This window comes from Vipera ursinii (assembly GCF_947247035.1).
Source record: "Vipera ursinii genome assembly, chromosome: 2".
Lineage (NCBI taxonomy): Eukaryota > Metazoa > Chordata > Lepidosauria > Squamata > Viperidae > Vipera > Vipera ursinii.
The window spans coordinates 225242012-225265085 of NC_139513.1; the positions used below are offsets into that span (position 1 = coordinate 225242012).

At 37.7% G+C, this 23074-nt stretch overlaps 1 protein-coding gene across 1 annotated transcript in view; it reads left to right on the top strand.

Moving 5' to 3' along the window:
• PGM5 (phosphoglucomutase 5) overlaps positions 1–21426 on the top strand; it is a 62330-nt gene extending 40904 nt beyond the window's left edge. The window contains exons 8-11 of the mRNA XM_083352552.1: positions 911–1046; positions 2968–3151; positions 3836–3970; positions 18575–21426. Coding sequence (XP_083208678.1) covers positions 911–1046; positions 2968–3151; positions 3836–3970; positions 18575–18664 — 545 coding nt within the window. The 3' untranslated portion in view covers positions 18665–21426. The remainder of the gene's footprint in view (positions 1–910; positions 1047–2967; positions 3152–3835; positions 3971–18574) is intronic.
• Positions 21427–23074: the final 1648 nt, after the last annotated feature.

Genomic DNA, 23074 nt, shown 5'->3' on the forward strand with positions numbered 1-23074 from the left:
ATTCATTATTTCATTAATTAAATCCTTAGAACTAGATTTATAGTATCATCTTAAGCAATAACTAAAAATCTATATAAATTTCTAAATAGTAATATTGAGATGATACCACTTGTCATGGTGCCCAGAATAAATGCACATAATCATGTAAAGTAAAAGAAAAGAAGAAAAATCAGAAGAGGGAAAAAAAAGTAGAAAAAACAGTAAAAACAACATTAAATTCTAAATTTCTTCCCAGCCTGACTTATGATTGCATCAAGATACTTATAAACAGTGCAATTACTTCTGTCTGTAAATTAATTATTTCCCTTGATCATATTCTTAATGTCTGAGTTTGCCTTGTATGATTATAGGATATATGAGAACCATTCTTGCTTCTATTTAGTAAAACTCTTTTTTTATTATTTTTGGTGCTTCTAGTTAGTGTTGATTTCTGACAACTGCCTGGATTAGTCCCTGCAGTTTTCTTGGAACCTTTTGCAAAGATTATTTGCTCTTGTCTTCTTCCTACGGTAGAATTACTGTAAAAGAAAATGTCTTGCCCAAAATCACCCAGCTAGTTTTCTTCTTAAGGCACTCCCAGTTTCCCAGTTTCTACCCCATTGCTTTTAACCATTATAACAAACTGGCTCTTTCTGGTTGTGTACTATTAATTGATAAAAGTATTCTGTCTCTCAAATGCTGGAATTTTACAAAATGCAGTCAATAAATGTAATTAGGAACGGGGACAGTCTGGAGAAGTTGAAGTGTGTTGTTTTATGTATGTTGCATAAGCATAAGTCTACTTTTAATATCATAAGAATATTCTCACATATTTGGGAAGTACAGTAATTCACCGAATAGCAGTATCTCTGTTTACAATCCAATTGAGATTATCTCTTAGCATATAACATGTCTATTATTTTTCCCATAGGATCTGACCACATCCGAGAGAAAGATGGACTTTGGGCTGTTTTAATTTGGCTCTCAATCATGGCTGCTCGAAAGCAGGGTGTGGAGGAAATTGTTAGAGATCATTGGACAAAATTTGGCCGCCACTACTTTTGCAGGTGAAGAGTTATCAGCAGATTAATAGGCATTCTAATTCAGGTTTTTATATCATCTGTTTTATGCCTTTGAGAAATAATGATAAAAGTAACTACAATTATGAGAGTGGGTGTGGGCAAAAACTGCAATATTGGGTTGTACTGGAGCAAGGAGAAGTGATAATCATTGTAAAGTGGACTCCTGCATTCAGATAGAGTTTGGCTGCTATTAATTTATATAGCCAAGATATGGAGTTTCATTTGCAGACGTTTTAAAAATGAATAACAGCATACTCCAAAAAATTCAAAACCAGATATTCTAAAGCTAAAAAAGTATTAAGAATATTGAAGATGTTTTATCCATTTATTATTTAATTTCACTGAACTTTTATTTGAATTTTATTATAAAAGGAAAATAATGAAATAGTTAAACATTGTCCCATGATTATAATATTAAAGCTGTAGTAGTGTGGTTTATACCAGGGATGTCATCCAATCTTGGCAATTTTAAGAGTGGATTTCAACTCCCAGAATTGTATGGCTGGCTGAAGAATTCTGGGAGATGAAGTCCACAAATCTTAAAGTTTGCCAAGGTTGGACACCCCTAGTTTATGCCATCATATTTGGAACCATAGGTCTGGCGAATCGGCGGGATGCATTAGCTGACAGTATAAAAATAACATATAGATATGGATTTCCCATTTTTTTCCAAATTAGCAAAACTCTCATTCCTCTGCTGCCAGCTAGATAAGGATTTTAAATTTGTATCACATTTTCCCAATTGAATAAGCTATGTAGGTTAACAAGGTTAACAAGCTTTAAGAAAAACCTCAGCTGTATTTCTACACTAGCTTTCTCCCAACTGGTGCCCTGTAGAAGAATAGGATTATAGGATTATAATCCTATAATTCCCACACACCGTAGACTGATTGCAGAAAGATTTTCTTCCAGTATTAGCTTAAAGAGAGTTCTATCATGCAGAATGAAAACTTCCTATTTAACCTTGTTCATTTCCTTGGCAAGGTCATAGCACAGCAAATCAGTGACAATGTGTTAAGAGATTTATAAGTTGCTTCTCTGGGAAATTTGCCCCCCTTCCCTGTTCCACCATCCAGAGATATAAAGGAACAGACTTGAGTGTTTATAGATGGGAAGACTGCTTGCCTCCTTAACCACTGTCTTCCTCATGACTTCTAAGGCACTCTAGATGAGATAGTGGAGGAGAAAAAGGAAGGCATGAGTCCTTAGCAGGTTGTAATACGGCAAAATATAGCATATCCATGACAACTGTACTTAACTATATGAGATTGATGAGTGAGACTGAGATAAGAGATGGAGTCATTCTGTTTTAGATACCAGGGACCTTTGGCTAATCGTTGTATCTTGTCTTCCCTCTGATTTTCACAATATCATTCAAAGTGTAAAGCAGATAATTTAGGATTTCTCTGGCTCTTGATAAAGCTGACATGCTTAAAGAGGATGGCAAAAAAAGAAGAGTAACCGGGCCACCATTTCAGATTACAGCAGGTGTCCCACACAACCAGATTCAGACTCAGGCGTTTGAATAGATTTAAAATTGTCCTGTTCTGTTGTATTTCTAATTTTTCTGACGTGAACATCCTTCCACCCCTACCGCCCCTGAGATCAGACTTTCTCCAAACCTACTGGCCTTTCTCAAGGCATTAAAACCTGGGCTTTGCCATCAAAATCAGAGACTTGATTAATGTGAATGAGCTGTTCCTCGGCTAAATGATTGTGGGAAGATTGGTTGCTGTTTTTTATGTATTTATGTTTTTAATTACTGGTTTTGTTTTTATTCTGTTTCTATCCCATTTTAACTATCAGGTATCAAGAGTCATATAAATGCAGCCATGAAGATTTAATAAATAAATAATACATGTTAACTTTTCACATATTTCTTCCCTTCTCATATTTACCATACAAGATTTGATTATGAAGCACTGGATCCTAGAATGGCATACTACATAATGAGAGACCTGGAAGCCTTGATCACCAACAAATCTTTCACTAATCAACAGTTTGCTGTTGGAAACAATGTTTACACTGTGCAGAAAGCAACCAGCTTTGAATACGTGGATCCCGTAGATGGCACTGTGACCAAAAGACAGGTATGTCCAGGAGATTGGTTTCACATAACATGCCATCATTGACAGAGAAATAATTGGTAAGAACCAGGACAAGACTAAGCAAGGTAATTGGGAACTGAGGGGTTTTAAATTTTTAAATTTAAATTTTATATTTGGGCTATTGTTATTTAATCCTATTTTAATCTTAATTTTATCTTAATTTTTGTACTGCTTTAACTGTTTTAACCTTGCCCTGTAAACCGCCCTGAGTCCTTCGGGAATAGAGCGGTATAGAAATCTAATTATAAATAAATAAAATAAACTTGCATAATTTTTACCTTTTGCTTTATCCTTCACTGCCAGCAGCAACAGCTAGATCTGAGGGGATTCCAAACACAGCAACTGGGAAGAGAAATAGAAATGTGCATTATTTTTAACTTTTGCTATTATAAATGTGACAGTTTTATTAATGGAAAATATCTCCAAGGCCCAAACAGTAAGCATAACACAAATCATTTCTATTTTAATTAGCAGACAACCCAACCAATTCCAATTGTACAGTTACATAGAATAAGGTCGAAAATTATGTCCTTGTGTTGAATAAGAAAATCAATTATTGTTGAAAATGAACCTTTAATTGCTACAGTATAGTAACATTTACATTAGCAAATGACTGTTCACAAGAATTCTGTTTCCATGCCTATACAATATTTATTTGCTCTACAGGGGTTGAGGATTATTTTCACTGATGCTTCCAGACTCATCTTTAGATTAAGTGCTTCAAGCCATGTGCGAGCCACCCTTAGAATCTATGCGGAGAGCTATGAAAAAGATCCTAGCAAGCATGAGAAGGAACCACAGGTAAACAGGAGAGAAATTACTTTTACACTTCCAAGAAAAAGATATTCTATATATCAGCGATCCCAACCTTTGTGGCTTGGCAGCCCTGCTTGGGGAAGGAGAGTGGCATGCACATGCAGCTCAACTTGCAAGATTGCAAGTCTAAGCACATTTATTTGGAGCACAAGAGTTGCATTTCCAAATAAATAAATAAATTAGGCTATAAAACCCTGATTTAAAAAGAGTAGATTTCATCTGCTCTTCCTGTTCCTTAAAGCAGAACTTAAGAAAGCTTGTCCTGCTATGCCTAAAAAGATTGCAGCTCAAAAGCCAAGATCAAATAGTTTGTAATGAGAGTATGTCTTTGGGGTTTTTGCCTGTTTCTATAAAACTACTTTTATGTGCACCGTACATGGGTATAGGATACATTCTTTTAATATGAAATTTCCTGATGGAAAAAAAAGAAGGAAACGTAAGTCTATTAAGATTTATGCACAAAGACCTACTTACTTCTCCTTTTCTCTTTTACTTTACTTTCATAAATCTAAATTAAAATTTAACATTTTTAAAATAGCTTGCTGTTAAGCTAATTTGTCTGGAGAATTGCTTTCCTGATGTGTTCCAGTAAAATGCTGCAGTAGTACTGCATTTGGGAAATACATCCAAGCAACTTTCGGATTCCTTGTAAGGAAGAAATGCGAAGCTGCTGGAGAGTTCTTTTTTGTATTTATAAACAAAAACCGTTCTGTACTAAAGAGGAGTTAAAGGCTAAAGGAGTGTTTCAGCAGAATGCAGCCAACATCTCCAGATTCATACTTGCTGTCAATTTTGCCTGATTGGAAATGTTTGCTAGACGGGCTTTCCCGAGGGAAGAGAATGAAGTTCAGTATCTTAATTTTCAGAGGAATGAGAATAACATGTGAAATTAAAAATTAGGGCTCAGCCTTACATTCAGGATAACTATCACAGTTGCAGAATAACCTTGCCTCTCATTAGGAAAAGTATTTGAGATTGTCAAAATTAGCAAGTTATCCATTCCAGCTTTTTTTTCAGGAGGGAAAGTGCATCTGGGAAAGATTTAACATGGGATGTTTTGCTAAAGATCCATTAAGTGCTAATGGTTTTCTTCCTTTTATTTCCCTTTTCTATTTGAAAAAAAAACACCCTTTACTGCTATTTTTATCAATAGGAGCAATAAATTGGGAAACAGCGAGTGCAAAAAAACCAGAAAAGGAGAAAACATTTCAATATTGGGAATACTGTTAGGGTGCTGAGTTATCAGCTGAGATAACTTAGGAAGTGGGTCCCTCTAAGTTTTTGCCTCTGACTGTTAAGCCACTGGGAGCTCCCCCCCATATCTTGTCTCGTTTCCTAGCCAGCAACTTGACCCCAAAAGTCATTCTCATTCACTATTACATATTATAACATCTTGAAGCAGAGATTTTTTAAAAAGAATGAGCAACAATGTCTGCCCATAGAAGTTGTGGATATCTGTTCCAACTTTTGGCCCATAACTAGGAATAATGAAGTTGGGAATCTTTCCCAAGTAATGTTTTGCTGCAGTTGCTAGAATAACAAGGTATTTCTCTTTGTGTGTGAAATGGCATGACTTGGGTTATTTTGTGCCCAGCCAGTGCAATAATGAACATACTCTTTGGAGAAAAATTAATCTCCAGCTGATACCCAGTAATCTACTAGAATAGGCAGTGAAATTGGACTAAAAGTAATTCTTACACATTGCATTAGGTCATAATGGGATTAATTGGTTTTTGCTTTACCCGAAGTCACCAATTGTTGCAGAAATAAGCTATCCGTGAGACCATTTTTCGTGGCATCCAGTATCCCCCAGCATTGAGTTGGCAGAAACCTGCCAGTTGCAGCAGTGACATTTTTCATTAAAAAAAAGAAAAAAAAATCAACACAGTGCACTAGTTCTGTTAGCCTCCAGTAAATAGTCCTCATTTCCTCATTACAAGCTCTATTACCGTTAAAAAGCTGAGGTGGTGTTTTACAATGTGTATCTCCTAGGCACAAAGTGATTGCCCATCCCTGAACTGTGGGTTAGCTTTTTCAGCAATCTGTAGTTAAAAATATTTGCTTACTATTATGCGTGAATATAGACTGTATATGAAATTTATTTTTATTTCATTTTATTTATTATTAATCTCCATTACTCCTTCATTTCCCTGCCGTCAATATTTATTTAAATTTACCATTCATTGCCATACCTTGTACATAAACATCATGATATTTAAGTGAATTGTTATTCAGTGTGGGCAGGGCATATGTCAACTGGAGATGCGTCATGGAAAAAAGTAAGACTTTATGTAGTGATTTCCTTTCCGGACACATCTGAGGGAACCTGCAGTGCATTTCTAATAGCCTTTTCAGCCTCTGAAATGCATGCAGGAGTCATACTTCCTGTCCACTGGCAACTGAGACTATGTATTTTACAAGATTTATTTTTTTAAGTATTTTGAGATAACCTGGAAAACAATAGGGAATGTTCTGCCAATAAAATACCTAATTATTTGAGGTACTTTGACCCACCTAATTAAGACCAAGGGGAAGCCCTTTTGCAAAAAAAGATTGGATCGTTGTGGTAATCATTCAAACCAGAATAAATAGAAGTCATGAGGTAAAAAGTGGGGAACAACGTGATTTTATTGAGTCCAAAAACACTATATAATTAAAGCTTTGTCAAATGACCCTGTGTCTGGGATTTGGGCAGCATCTCCTATTATTTCCTCTTTGATGGAAAATGCTTCATCTATAACAGTTTTGAATTAGCTTCTGTTAAATATAAAAGGTAAGAGCAGGTATTGTTAGTAATAACTGTCGTACAGAATCTCTGATTACTGAGCAATAATCTGTTTCAAATGCCATTTTCAATGAATGATTTGAAGTTAGTGTACAGAATATTTGCTTTCCATAAAAAATTGGTTCATTTCGCAAGACATTTAACTTTTACCCAGCAGAGCACTATTGATAAAGGTAGATCCTATAGAATCATTTTGGGGGGGGGGACCAAAGAAAGAATATATGTTGTAATTATGAGGTACGCTTATGTACACACTTACAGATTCAAAATTAAATTTCAGTGGAGATTCATTTAAAACCGTAACAATGTTTTTAGAAAGATTTGTTTCAAAAGGCACAGCAAGAAATAATGGATGGAAACTAATTAAGGAGGGAACCAACCTGGAACTAAGGAGAAATTTCCTGAGAGTTTGAACAATTTAATCAGTGGAACGACTTCTCTCCAGAAGTTGTGGGTGCTCCAATCCTGGAGGTTTTTAAGAAGAGGCTGGACAACCATTTGTCTGAAATGGCATAGGACTTCCTGCCTGAGCTGTGGGTTGGACTAGGAGACCTCCAAGATCCCTTCCAATTCTGTTATTCTGTTAAAAAATAGAAATATACAACAAAATCTCAGTGACGCTTGAAAGCATTGTACTATAGTTATTACAATTATTGATCGATTTCCCTTTGTTCTGTAATATAGCTTTTTTTGCTTCCTCTTTATTTTCCATTGCCCTCTAAGTTGCTTAAGCAGCATTTTTTAAAAAAAGACAACTTGCACTGTTTTATCAATGGCAGCAATAACATGATCCATTCCAGCACAGTAAAAAAGTTATTAGGTATATTTTATTATCTATGCAGTCCACACAAGTACAGTTATATCAAAAGTGGGGAAATATTCAATGAGATAAAAAAAAACCTGGTCAAAATGCAAAGGTAATTTATGCTACCCACATAGAGAACAGTCTCTGAAATTAGTTTTGAATCACATTCAGAAATGCAACGCTTTTACATGAGAAACCTTAAATACCGTGAATGTAGTATGTGCAAAACAAATACTTCAAAATTTGATGTTTATTCTCTGGATTCACTACTTCCTAAACCCAAATAATTCAACCATTCCAAATAATACATTTTTTCAATCTCTTTTACAACTACCTTATTAATTGTCATGGACAAACCAAGCTCATATATTACTTTTCTTTAACTTTAAAATGTATTTGTCCTACTTCAGGTGACTAATAATAGTAGTGTAAAAAAATCTGATGGATTTGCATTGTGAAAAAACTTTGGACAGAAGGGGATTAACTAAAAAAGAAGACACCCCCCCCCCAGTTCTGATTCTCAGCTTTGGTTAGAGCCATTGAGCTTTATTCCTTCCAGTTTTTGAAAGCCGAGGACAATCGGTGCCTTCTTCCAAAAAAACCCTTGTTTAGCCAGTAGCTTGTCTAAGCTGTTCTCCATCTTGGAGCAGAAAGTCCATCCACGCAAAAAGGAAATGAAATCAATTAGTAAGGAAGAAAATAAAATAAAATTTATAAACTTCAAGAAACTTATAGCTGTTCATCTCCTACGCTTAGAAGAGGTGGTGAAACTGAGGAGTCCATGCCAGTTGTTCTAAGGTGCAGCCAAAAGGGTAGGGCTGATTTAGCCTCCTGCAAAAAAAATGCTTTGGCTGACATTCTGTGGATCTGAGGTAAAGAAAATGTTTGAAAACCCTACCTTAAAAGTTCTGCGTTTAACATTCAGATGTTTGGAATAAAAACGAGGCATTCTTTCCAATGGGGAAACAGATGGCTCACAACCTCAGGCAGAGTTTCACTACTACAAAATGGAATTCTGCCCCCCCCCCAAAAAAAATAAAAAGTCATTTGGATAACATTGCAGTTGAGTCATGAATAAATGAGTTTAGCTGCCAAATTCATCTGACCTCATGGAATGGTTGGTGTCTACAGCTGCTTTTGAATTAACACAATTTATAGTGACCCTACTTCAGTATATGGTGAACATACAGGATGGTTATGTAAGTTACAAGGTGATTTTGCAGTGCGAAAGATCAGATGATTTATGAGAAAAGCAACTCCACTCCTCAAATGTGAACATTGCTAAAATGGAACACATCAAGATACAGAGTATATTATTCTAGTAAGGTTTTATTTTCCCTTTAATGCACAGTCTTCATAAAATTCACAGTCACTGTTTGAAAAGTGCCTTGTTGCCTTACATCAGGAAGGTAAAAACACACTTTTTGGAAATTTTTGCTACATTTGATCAGTTTTCATTTACAGACTTGGTAGAAGTAACTGTTTGTCACAGTAGACAAGGCAACTGATTTACCACACAAATGTTATGTAGAATAATCTAAAACCTGGAAGGACTCTAGATGACTTTGAGGTATTTGTGATATATCAGATGACACTCCTATGGCCATTGTTAGTGCTGTCCAGGATGCTGGGAGTTGTAGTCCTCCTTAACTGTCTGACTTCAAGTTGTAAAGTTCTCCTTATCACCCATGGAGATTGGTTGTCTAGATGTTGAACTGTAACTCTTAGATGTTCATGTCATGCATGTAGTCCTTGCTTAATAATTGATCACTTAGTGACCATTCAGAGTTATAGACCCATCCACCCCCAGAAAAAGTACTTATAATCTGATTTTGAAGTTCACACACACACACACACACACACACACACACACACACACACAAACAGAGAGAGAGGATCACATGATTCAATTTTGTTTGCTTGGCAGCTGTTGCATTTACAACCATTTGCACAATCCTATGGTAAAATGATCATGATTTTTTAATTTTTTTTACCAGTTTCCAGTGTTTACTTCTAGTTTTGAGTTTAAAAATAATCCGCTGAATAAAAGGGATTTACTTAACAACCATTGCATTCAGTTAAAAACCAGTGCAAAAAAGTTGTAAAATCAGACACAGTGACATGGTGACTGGCTTAATGACTGCAAGAACTTATGACTATCATTCCAGACTCAATTACAACTGTACATTGAGGACTATCTATATAATAAGATCATTATTGAAAATGGTTTGTAAGGCTTCAGGCTCTCAATCTATCCTAGCCTACATTCTTGAGTTTATGTAAGCCTATTGAACTTAGTGCTTTATGTCTGTGTGTGTGTGTGTGTGTGTGTGTGTGTGTGTGTGTGTAATTTATTACATAGCTTATTACATAACTAAGCAAAAATATTAATAGATTATTACCATCTGAAGGAAGAACATGATTCAAAGCACTTAAGGCAAAATGTTTTGCCCTTAGTTGTTCCCCAAGGTTAGATGTAAGTTAATTTACTTATTTCATCTGGTCTTGTTATAATATCTGCCTCCACATAACAAAACTTGCTTTGTAATTATACTTCTTCTGGCCTCTTAAGACAAAGTCAGGCATCTTAAGTGGAACCCAGATGGGCTGATCAGCTGGGTGTTTTTGATCCTGAGAGGCAGAAAATGGGATCATATATGAGTTGGGTAGAACAAGTTTCCTCAAATCAGGAATCGTTGTTTTAACATATCAATGAAAACAAAGTAAAATGTTGGCTACTATGGAATCTGCTGGAATACCAGACCAAATACCTGCTTATCACCAACTATAATTTTGTGAACAAAATCTTTATTTCACTTTATAACTGGAATAGCAAGCAGTTTGAATATTACAGAGCTGGAAATCATGTGCATCATTATTGATAATTAATTGAAAAAGTGCCCCTGTTTGTCATAGTATTATTCAACAGCCATAACCTTTGCCTGCCTTTTATTAGTTATAATAAATAGAACCTTGGACTTCTATGTACTCTTATAATTTGATTTTATTTCTTTATCAAGTGAATCTATGACTGTGCTAAATTCATTTATATCATGTGGTTCCCAACTAGCTACAGATGAAAAGGTGAACAGAATAATAAAATAATTATTGCACATTTTGAATCAATATCGGAACTAGTTTTAGATATAATTTATTGTACTTGACTGGATTATCTATTTACTAACTTTTCCATATATTCCTGTCCTTTGTTTATAGATAAGAGATGAGATATGGCAAGAAGAGGTAATTTGTTATACTTTAAGAGAGGGTGATAAGTTAGCAAATTGTTTATACTTGTTCTGAGGAAAGAGGAAGTCATTTCTTTATATATTTCTTTTACTTTACTATGTTCTTATTCTTTTCTCTTTTTTCTTTTGATTTCCCTGCACCTGCTATCTTTTTCTTTTTATTGTTTTAGGGTTTCTTAGTTTCTATTAGTTTTATCTTTGTAACTGTAATGTTTAATAAAATTACTATAAATATTTTTGTTCTTACTTTACGCAGTAAGAGTCAGATAATAGAATTTAAAACTGGCTTAGCAGAATGTTCCTAAATAATATTTTCCCAGAAACAGCAATTTTGCTATTGAAAAGTTGGTGGCTTATTAAAAATTGTTATTTGAATCTGGAAGAACAATAAAAAGAGCAGTGTTGGAAAAAAAGTTAAGATGGTAGCTATGATAGTGCAATCAAAACCCACTTCCTTGTGGTATATGCAGCATGCTTAAAACCAAATAGACTTTCAGTTACAGGATTTTGGCTGCCATCTTGATTTTTTTTAAACACACCCCTTAGCAACCAGAAGGCATTTCCATTTCCTCTTACACAGAACAGTGTCACTCAGCTGTCGGTGTTTTCTACAATGTAACTGTATGCACAATCTAAAACAAAGAAAGTGTTCTCTTAAAAAAAATACTGTAACAATCAGCTGTGCCAGCTAGTGATGAAAGGCATTGAACACATTTGGAGAACCCAGGTGGGAAAAGACTGTTTTGGAAGAAACAGATATGAAGACTCAAACCTCAATAGAGGTGATATAATTTGCATGATTTTTTAAAAATTAAGATATTTGATGAATAGTGACACCACCTTTGGTTATATTCTTTGGAATGTCCCATAAGCTACTTAAACATTAACAAAACACATGGATCCCTGTTATTTTGCCCCTTAACAAAGGAGCACTGGCAATTATGTACTTTGAAGTAAAGTCACGTTGCCTTAAGTGGATCCTTGTGTCTACCTAGCAAGAATCCTCTCAATTCACAAATAGTGCCATTTCACATAGACAATCCAGCAAGTGTTTTATTTTCCATTTACAGGTGAAACTCAAAAAATTAGAATATTGTGCAAACGTTCATTTATTTCAGTAATGCAACTTAAAAGGGGAAACTAATATATGAGATAGACTCATTACATGCAAAGCAAGATAGTTCAAGCCGTGATTTGTCATAATTGTGATGATTATGGCATACAGCTCATGAAAACCCCAAATCCACAATCTCAGAAAATTAGAATATTACATGCAATCAATAAAACAAGGAGTGTACATAGAACAATATCGGACCTCTGAAAAGTATAAGCATGCATATGTACTCAGTACTTGGTTTGGGCCCCTTTTGCAGCAGTTACTGCCTCAATGCGGTGTGGCATGGAAGCTATCAGCCTGTGGCACTGCTGAGGTGTTATGGAAGACCAGAATGCTTCAGTAGCGGCCTTCAGCTCTTCTGCATTGTTCGGTATCATGTCTCACATCTTTCTCTTGGCAATGCCCCATAGATTCTCTATGGGGTTCAGATCAGGTGAGTTTGCTGGCCAATCAAGCACAGTAAGCCCACAGTCACTGAACCAGGTTTTGGTGCTTTTGGCAGTGTGGGCAGGTGCCAAGTCCTGCTGGAAAATGAAGTCAGCATCCCCATAAAGCTCGTCTGCGGAAGGAAGCATGAAGTGCTCCAAAATCTCCTGGTAGACGGCTGCGTTGACCCTGGACTTAATGAAGCACAGTGGACCAACACCAGCAGATGATATGGCTCCCCAAATCAACAGACTGTGGAAACTTCACACTGGACTTCAAGCATCTTGCAGTGTGTGCCTCTCCATTCTTCCTCCAGACTCTGGGTCCTTGGTTTCCAAATGAGATGCAAAAGTTGCTCTCATCAGAAAAGAGGACTTTGGACCACTGAGCAACAGACCAGGTCTGTTTTTCTTTAGCCCAGGTAAGACGCTTCTGACGTTGTTTGTTGTTCAGGAGCGGCTTGACAAGAGGAATATGACATTTGAAGCCCATGTCCAGGATCCGTCTGTGTGTGGTGGCTCTTGATGCACTGACTCCAGCCTCAGTCCACTCCTTGTGAAAGTCCCCAACACTTTTGAATGGCCTTTTCCTGACAATCCTCTCCAGGCTGCGGTCATCCCTACTCCTTGTGCACCTTTTTCTTCCACACTTTTCCCTTCCACATAACTTTCTCTTAAGGTGCTTTGATACAGCACTTTGGGAACACCCAACTTCTTTTGCAATTACCTTTTGAGGCTTTCCCTCCTTTTGGAGGGTGTCAATGATGGTTTTCTGCACAACTGTCAGGTCAGCAGTCTTCCCCATGATTGTGATTCCTACTGAACCAGACTCAGAGACCATTTAAAGGCTCAGGAACCCTTTGCAGGTGTTATGGCTTAATTAGCTGATTAGAGTGGGACACTTTGAGCCTAGAATATTGCACCTTTTCACAATATTCTAATTGGACAGGATCATGGGGAGGCTGAGCTCCACCACATGTTTATTGGACCCGTGCCCTTCCTGGCTGGTTTATGCAGCCCGGGAGGGGACACGAGGCTGGTTCCAGGTGGTTATAGCTGCTTCTTTGAGTGAGGGCAGTTTTCCCGCCGCCTTGAAGGAGGCGGTGGTGAGACCTCTCCTCAAGAAGCCTACCTTGGATCCGGCTGTTTTGAATAACTTTCGTCCGGTCTCCAATCTTCGCTTCCTTGCAAAGGTTGTCGAGAGTGTGGTGGCGCATCAGCTCCCTCTGGTCCTGGATGAAGCGGATTATCTAGACCCGTACCAATCGGGCTTCAGGCCTGGGTACAGCACGGAGACGGCATTGGTCGCGCTGGTGAATGATCTCTGGAGGGCTCGGGACAGAGGATACTCCTCTGTTCTAGTCCTATTAGACCTCTCAGCGGCTTTCGATACCATCGACCATGGTATCTTGCTGCGGCGTCTCAGGGGATTGGGAGTGGGAGGCACGGTTCTTCAGTGGTTCTCCTCCTATCTCCTGGGACGTTCGCAGTCGGTGTTGACGGGGGGGCAGAGGTCGACCGCGAGGCCTCTCGCTTGTGGAGTCCCTCAGGGGTCGGTCCTCTCGCCCCTTCTGTTCAACATCTATATGAAACCGCTGGGTGAGATCATTCGTGGTTTTGGAGTTGGGTATCATCAGTATGCTGATGATACCCAACTTTTCATTTCGACCCCAAACCACCCCAGTGATGCCCTCGACGTGATGTCCCGGTGCCTGGAGGCGGTCCGGGTCTGGATGGGGAGGAACAGGCTTCGTCTCAACCCCGACAAGACGGAGTGGCTGTGCGTACCGGCATCCCGGGATATTCAGGATATTCCACCCCTCATTATGGGGGGTGAGTCATTACCTCCTGTAGATAGGGCTCGCAACTTGGGAGTCCTCCTAGATTCACAGCTCTCTTTAGAAGACCATATTGTAGCTGTAACTAGGGGGGCGTTCGCCCAGGTTCGCCTGGTGCGCCAGTTGCGGCCCTATCTAGACCGGGATGCCTTGCGCACGGTCACTCATGCGCTCGTGACCTCTCGTCTTGATTACTGCAACGCTCTCTACATGGGGCTACCCTTGAAGACCACTCGGAGGCTCCAGCTGGCACAGAATGCAGCCGCGAGAGTTGTGTCGGGGGTCTCCCGATACTCCCGTGTTACACCTTTGCTCCGCGAGCTGCATTGGTTGCCGGTTGTCTTCCGGGTGAGGTTCAAGGTGTTGGTAATGACCTACAAAGCCCTCCATGGCATGGGTCCAGAATACCTTGGGGAGCACCTGCAGCCGGCGTCAACTTCCCTCCGCCCAGTAAGCTCCCACAGAGAGGGCCTCCTCAGGGTGCCGCCGGTCAAAGAATGCCGACTGGTGGCCCCCAGGGGGAGAGCGTTCTCTGTGGGTGCACCGGACTTATGGAATCATCTTCCGATAGAGCTCCGGATGGCGCCCGACCTCCGCTCCTTCCGGCGTGACCTTAAAACCCATCTTTTTAAGGAAGCGGGCCTGGCCTGATGGGACGGGGTGGGTTTTGTTATTATGACGTTAATCTTAAATCTGTACTATGGGCATTGTTTAATCATGTTTTAATTATTTTAACTTTTGTATCTGGTTTTTTACGTATTGCCCTGTTAATCGCCCTGAGTCTCTTGAGAGAAGGGCGGTATATAAATTAAATAAATAAATAAATAAATAAATAATTTACTGAGATTGTGGATTTGGGGTTTTCATGAGCTGTAAGCCATAATCATCACAGTTATGACAAATCACGGCTTGAACTATCTTGCTTTGCATGTAATGAGTCTATCTCATATATTAGTTTCCCCTTTTAAGTTGCATTATTGAAATAAATGAACTTTTGCACAATATTCTAATTTTTCGAGTTTCACCTGTATATCCTGTGAATTTTTAGAATGGTGCACAGAGAATGCATTGTTTGATAATGCATACTATAAAGCACAAGTGGATGTGAGGTAAAGTACAGCATAAATCCAGCTGTCCCCTGAAATAAAAGAAGACAAAAGTATGGCTCTTTTTAATGAAATGCTCTCTGGCAGTGGCTGTCCTCATGCCATATCTTAGCTAGAAACCTCCATGAATGTAGGAGAGGGCCCTATTTTACATTACAGTAACTGTTCATGATGATATTATCCATTCAATGTTGTCCAACTCTTTTATGGGCCCGGTCTCTCCATATCTACCTATTTTGCATTACTTCTTTGAGGTTTCCTATGCTCTGGAGGGTGTGGGCTTTGATGGTACACTAATTGTGCATTGTTCAGACCTGAAACACCCATCAAAAATGTAAAATTGGATGGCAGTTTTGTTTTTCTAAAGTGCTGAGTAAATTATTGAGGAGAGAAGGGAAGAGTGGGGTGAGTGGAGAGAGCAGATGAAGCATGAATGAAATGGCTGGCATAAAGGGAGAGATGGCCCTGTGTTGATTGGTAGAGATTAGAGAATGAGATGGTTAGCAGAAGAGAAATTAGTGAACTGAACAGAAACATACCGAGGACAGGATTTGTAGAGGTGATTCAATTGAAGAAAAGTAATTTTAGAGGAAAATTAAATGACTTCAATTAAACAAGTACTTATAGAAGGAAAAAACTGAGTTTATATTTTGCGTTATAGTCATGTTTTTGCCTTGTAGTTTCTGCTCTCTCTCTCTTTCTCATCTGTCTATCTATCATCTATCTTATCTATCTATCATCTATCTTATCTATCCATCTACTTATATATTACCAGTTTCTCCTTCTTCCTTGCATGAAGAGGATGTTTAGAGACTAAGCAGACATTTTAAGACAGAATCCTCAAAAGTTGAAAGACCAACCCCATTCATGCTCAGTGTTATTTTTTTTCCTAATGGACGTATAACTAACTACTCTATTTCTGGTTTTTTATAGCACCAAATTCCCATTTCATCCCTTATAAGAAAGATTACCTGTCCTGAGCCTTGTAATGCCTATGGCTCTGAGATTTCGTAGAAAGCCCGTTGTATTTGTAATATTACGTTACAGGTATAAGAGTACTAGGGGAAAAGCAAGTTGTAAAGAACGATAAATAGATATTTCTTTTCAGCCCATCATATAACCTTTTTTTAGAAGATTGTTTTCAATTTTCAGAAAAAAGATATGTTGAGTTTTGCTGGAAGCAGAAGACAATAACATTTCAGATATATATAAAAGCAACATGTCCTCCACCCTTAAAATGATGTCACTATTTTGTGAAACAGATCTTGGAACCACTTGAATCACATATTATTAAAAATGTAATAAATTAAACAAGTTCCTGTTTTCATAACGCACTGTATTACGGAGCAGTGTTTAGGCAAATATAAGTGGTTCCTTTCTTATTTATGATAAGCTAACGTGATTTCAGCCAAAAATCTTTTTCAGTTTTCTGTTTAAGAGGGACGTTTCTAAAACCATTATGTGATTTTTCTCACACATAAAAATTCAGCTAGTTAATACTGGAATCAAAGTTGCGATATAGAATTTATTTGTTGGGTTAGAGTTGGTGTTAGTACAGTATTGATTTTGTTTTGTTTTTTTAAATTAATGGATATGAATGAAATATAACATTTGACATTAGACATTAAGTAAACTCTTCCTCTGTTATATCATTTTCCCATCCACAGTAAGGTTTACAAAGTCATAAAAGCTTCCAGGTTAATGTTTGAAAATAATATTTCATTAAATAAATTTATAGAAGCAAACCATATTTTTTCCAAACATGGAACCAACCATATGCAGAAAATTTGTACTCTTTGTATTTTTTTAAAAGTCTTTTTCAGGGTAGGCAGAACTTTTTAAATGAGGTATTCATGGGACAATTTGACTCTTTGGACATTTCAGTTTTCTTTAACATCTACATCTACAACCCTAGGTTTGAGGTGAAGTATGAACTCAACTGGGTGACTTTGCACCAATCACTCTCTTTTTCTCAGCACTTAGAAGGAAGCAATGGCAAATCACTTCTGAAATCTTGCAAAAAATATTGTAGGAGTTGTCATGCAGTTGCCAAGAGTCAACGCTGACTCCAAGGCACCCCCTAAAAAATTAATATGCTGACGATAACCAGAGACCTATCTCTCGTCCAAGGTCCGTGGAGATATAGTGGAAGCCTTGACTCAGTGCCTGGATCTATGAAAGAGTGGGTGAGGGCAAAACAGACTGTATCCTAGCAAGACCAATTTATTTTTCTACAGAGGCTTTCAGGTGCCGAGGTAGCACCTTAAATTGCTCTTGATTCCTGTACTTCTTTGAAGCAGTCAATACAAATATGGAGTCTCTCCTGGATCAGTAGATGGGGGCTACGGTGATTGTTCCAGTCTTTTCTTGACCAGCAGTTGCTGAACACATCAACTCATAAATAAATAAATAAATAAATAAATAAAATGATTTTTAATCTGTAAATAATGCTAATTGTTAAAATCAATTCAACATTTCTACTTTGTTCCTGAAAATATCCTTTTTTTTTTCACTGAAAAAAAAATAAAGTATCCTATCTTTACACAAATAAAGGCACACTTTTAGCATGAGATTCCAAGTAAATGCAAATTACTATTATTATTATAGTTGGTCTCATGTTTAGATTGGATTTGGCATTTTGGTTCCCCTGTTGAGTCTTTCCTAAGGTCCTGGGATAGGCAAATGTTGTGTAGTTTAATTAAATAAATTAATCACATAATGGTTTTAGAAACCATTTATTTAAATTATTATGTATTTGGCTTATATAGCCTCCCATTTGACTTATATGTCTCTGGGTGACCTACAATAAAATAGATAAAATAAATAAAATACATAATATATATAAAAACAGCAGTCAAGTATCCTACATCTAGTCTCCCACCTTGCTAGCTTAATTAACATCACATTTTTAGTATTAAACATACACACATACCTTTTGTTGTCAAGCTGGCATGTTGAAATATTATCCGAAGCTTGTATGTTACCTTCCATGTGAAGCCTGGGAGATAAAATCTTCAACGTGAACAGCTATCTTCTTTCCAATTAACATCATGCATGTTTTAATCACATACTATTTTTTTCATTTTTAATACCCAATTCCTTTTCTACTTTAAACATGAATTTTGAAAGACATGGTGGTTTATGGAAACAAATTGGTGGAGTCGGCCAACTTAACATACACATATGTTGATGGGCATTAAGTAAGTTCTTCCTTTTTGATACATAAACCACTGATTTAAATGTTCAAATTTCTTTTCTTCTCTAGGCAGTTCTGAGTCCACTCATCGCCATTGCACTGAAAATATCTCAGATTCATGAGAGGACAGCTCGTAAGGGTCCTACGGTCATCACCTGAAGGAGGATTGCTCACTCAGGGCCAAACATGGAAGGACAAGGAAGAATGAAGGCATTGCTCAAGCACACCAGTTCTTTGTGCCTTATATTAGTCTAAGGGCTTGAGGGCAGTTGGGGGGAGGTGGGTGGACAAAATTCATTTTGAATTTCATTATTACAAAAAATGTGCACTTGTCTATTATAGCTTCAGCAAATAATCTGTGATGCAAATAATCAAAACCAGGGCTTTCTGAACAGATGTGTTCAGAAGAGATGATTAAAAAAGATTCCTGTGTTTGCATTTGCAAGGCGAAAATAGGCTACATGTTTCCTTAGCTCAGGGGTGTCAAACTGCTGTCCCACAGGCCGGATGCATCATAGCGAAACCGCACCCACCCCATTGCCGGCAATGGCAAAAAAGTTGCAATAAGTCGCCACACGTCATATGATGTTGCGAGTTTGACACCCCTGCTAGCTAGTGCTGGCTGAAAAACAGATTTTTGGTAATAGTGTTTTATGAATTTCCCATCATAATTTAAAAAGAAAGCACTCATGATAGTCAAGGACATCTTTAAAAGCTCAAAAACAAAATATTATTCTTGGGTTACCTTATTTTCTAAACCCATCTGGTAGTTATGATGTATTGATTTTGAATTAAAATTCAGATGGTTGAAGTCCCAGAGGGTGGAAAAACCTAGAATGTCAGTAATTTTGTCCTTTCCGAGACAAAGAATTTGTGTAATACAATGAACCACAAACTAGCCAATCACGTTTTGACCTAGTGGCTTTGTGACTCTGGTCTGTGTGGTTAATTTATGGTTCAGTGATTTCTGCAAATTTGGAAAATTAATTAAACTATGAGTTAATTATGAATAAGTTCGTGTTGTGTGAACATAGCCATTGAGTCCAAGAGGTGCAGCTCATGAGCAGAATCTGCAGGTGGTGCTATTCTAATCTGTATTAGAGGTTACAAATATGTAGCCCAGCAGGTTTATTTGGAAATAGGTCTCCTGAGTGCCTTAAAATGCAATCTTCCATAAATATGCCTAATTCTGCAGCTTTATCCTGAGATTTTAGTTAGCTGATTATCTTTTTCAAAGCATGCTGGCAATTACCATTCCTAATTTCTCAGCTCAAGTTTTAAGACTAATGAGTACAATTTTATGCACCAGCTGCTACATTTATACACACTTTATGTAACTAAATCTTACATATTTAAACGGAAGAATGAGAAATTATCTTGCAGCAAACTGTTTGGCAAACAGCTTTCATGTTTTGTTCATGTCTGCTGTTACTCCTAACTACCATCACCAGCATATCTGGTTTGTGTGTGTGGTCTCTCTGCTTTTAGTTTAAAAACAGGACTGCTTTTTTTTCTACTTATTTCTTCATGCACCTTCTATTTGGATTCAACTTTATGCAGCTTCAGTTTAAGATAAAAGCCTTTTGCTATTAGCTGATGAAGTTTTCTATTGTGGATTTGTCTCCTACTGTGGAGACAAATCTTGACAATGATCCCTGCCCTTTTGTTATCAGTTTCTGTTTTTAGAAGTAAATCTTTAGGCTGTTTCCCTCACTCTCGTGTGCATGTTTCACTATTGCTCTCTCATATACGAATATTTAATTAAAGTTAATTTAATTCAAAATCTTTAAAAAATACCTTTCAAGATATAGTTATGTTCCACTTTTTAAAAGGGCTAGTTATCACAGCAGAGTTCAAACTTTTATACAGGTGGTTCAGCTGATTTCTTTAAAAAACCCACTATTCATAAGAGACAATAAAAAAAGCTAAAAAGGAAACCATTCCTTTCCCAGAGCCAATATCCAGATAAGCAGGGATTGACACCTGACAAACAATCCAGCAGAAAACAATACCCTAAGTAAATACCAAGAAGAAAACCACATGCCCTCCAACCCTGGCAGGCCAAGCTACTATATATGAACAGGCAGAAAAACCACATTCACTGATGATGATGGTGATGGTGATGTTATCTAGTTGGGTAATGAAATGTCTGCAAGCAAACAGAGGACCAAGGACTCCATCAACATATGAATTTGGATAAGGTGGAGGAAATGGGTCTGTGTGGTGTGTTCCATTGTCATGCACTGACTTATAATCATAATTCAGAAAGTTGGAAGTGCTGTTTGGTTATTGCAAATGTGTGACAATTGAATATCACACTTAGTGACAGAGGTGGCATAATCTTTCTTTTAAGGACTGTATGCTCTTATATAGTTGGAAATACATAGTGGAGTTTAATTCTTTTGTATGTGAATGTTGCCAAAGTTGGACACCCCTGTTTTACAAACTCAAAAACAAGTCTACAAGGCTCCATCCATAGCACAAAACTGTGACATAAAACTTCTAAATGTCACTAATCCAAATATTTTTCTTCTTGGGAAGCTGAGGTGTGACTGTTAGTGATTACAGTGGCTTTTGTGCAATCTGAAACATTCATAGTCTAGTAACATTGCAACGGCAAGCCTTTCTAGTGCAATCTTGAATGCTGCTGTGTTTTAAGTAACTGACTTGGATTCTTTGATATGTGTCAAAACTTACTATGATATTTAATAAACTGCTGTGCCGTATATGCCTTGCATGAAATCGCTGATGGAACACAACTTGCTCTAATGCAACAGGTTTCTTTTTAAGCTGTGTCTAGGTAAATGAGGCACTGATTTATCTTTGCACAGTGTTTTATTGCAGTATTATTAAACAGATTTTTTGTAAGTCAAATACTTTTGTTCTGTTTTATATAACATTACACAGTATATAATCTTTTGGCTGCCCAGAGCAACAAGTAGCTAGTTTGGTTTATTTTGTGCTGACCTTTCATAAGAGGTATAAAGATTTGCTGGAGAATTTATTGTATATGGAGCAAGTTAAAAGCTGAGAACAATTTAAGAGATCTTCATAAATGATATCCAACTTTTGAATTAAAATGCATACAAATTGTCATGGGTTTTGAAGTCATTTACTGATTAGAGCCAATCCATGAAAAAGGATTGGAGATGTGTTAACTTTTGTTTTTATTTTGTTGCAAACACACGGCCTCCATATCAGCAGATGGCAGCACTTTCTTAGATTCAGGGAAATCTCAAGGCTGTAGACTAGATTGTGAAATTGCAAAACCATCCAGAAGACAGAAGAAAACCACTTCTAATTTGCTGCCAAGAAAAACACAACCACTCGTCCATCAGTCCAGTTTGGTTGACACGATATAGAAAAGGTGTTGACATTCTAGAAAGAGTACAGAGGAGAGCGACAAAGATGATTAGGAGTGGCTACAATGGTTGCAGGAATTGGGTATGTCCAGTTTAATGAAAAGAAGGATTAGGATGACATGATAGCAGCATTCCAATATATGAGGGACTGCCACAAAGAAGGGGGAGTGTCAACTTATTCTCCAAAGCATCTGAAGGCAAGACAAGAAGCAATGGACAGAAACTAATCAAGGTGAGAACCAACCTAGAAATGAGAAATTTCATGACGGTGACAATCAGTGGAACAGCTTGCCCTCAGAAGTTGTGGGTGCTCACATCACTGGAGGTTTTTAAGAAGAGATTGGACAGCCATTTGTCCAATGGCTGCTTGAGGAGGAGGTCGGACTAGAAGACCTCCAAGTGTTAAACCACTTCATTAGAAGAAATACTGTACCATTTTAAACTTGTCATGATACTAGAATCGAAGTTAATATTGAATATAGATTCGCAAAATTGCTTTGCTCATAAGGATTACCCTAAATATAAGACAATGCCCTAGAGCAGGGGTGTCAAACTGACGGCCCGTGGACTGGATCCATCATAGCAAAACTGCACCCTCCCCATTGCTGGCAATGGCAAAAAAGTCATGATGTGTTGCATCACATGACGTTGCGAATTTGACACCCCTGCCCTAGAGTATTAGGTTTGTCCTTTACATCTTGATAGGCAGATACTTTTATTTACCATGAAATGAGAATTGGGATTTCTTTTTCTGACTTCCAGAAATATGGGGAAAATGTCTTTATTAAGGTAAACCTATTGAATTCAGTACTAGTAAAAGTAAAGCTTCCCCCGCATATGCGTGCTAGTCGTTTCCGACTCTAGGGGCCAGTGCTCATCTCCGTTTCAAAGCCGAAGAGCCAGCGCTTGTCTGAGGACGTCTCCGTGGTCATGTGGCCGTCATGACTAGACGACAAAGGCACATGGAACACTGTTACCTTCCCACCAGAGTGGTCCCTATTTTTCTACTTGCATTTTTATGTGTGTTTGAACTGCTAGGTTAGCAGAAGCTGGGATGAGTAACAGGTGCTCACTCTGCTACGTGGCACTCGGGATTCAGTACTAGATATGCATAAAATAGTGGGTTAACCCAGTGGTGGAATTTAGCCAGTTTTATCAGTAGAACTGATAGCTAAATTTTACTGTATTTGGAGAATGGCTGGCTTCC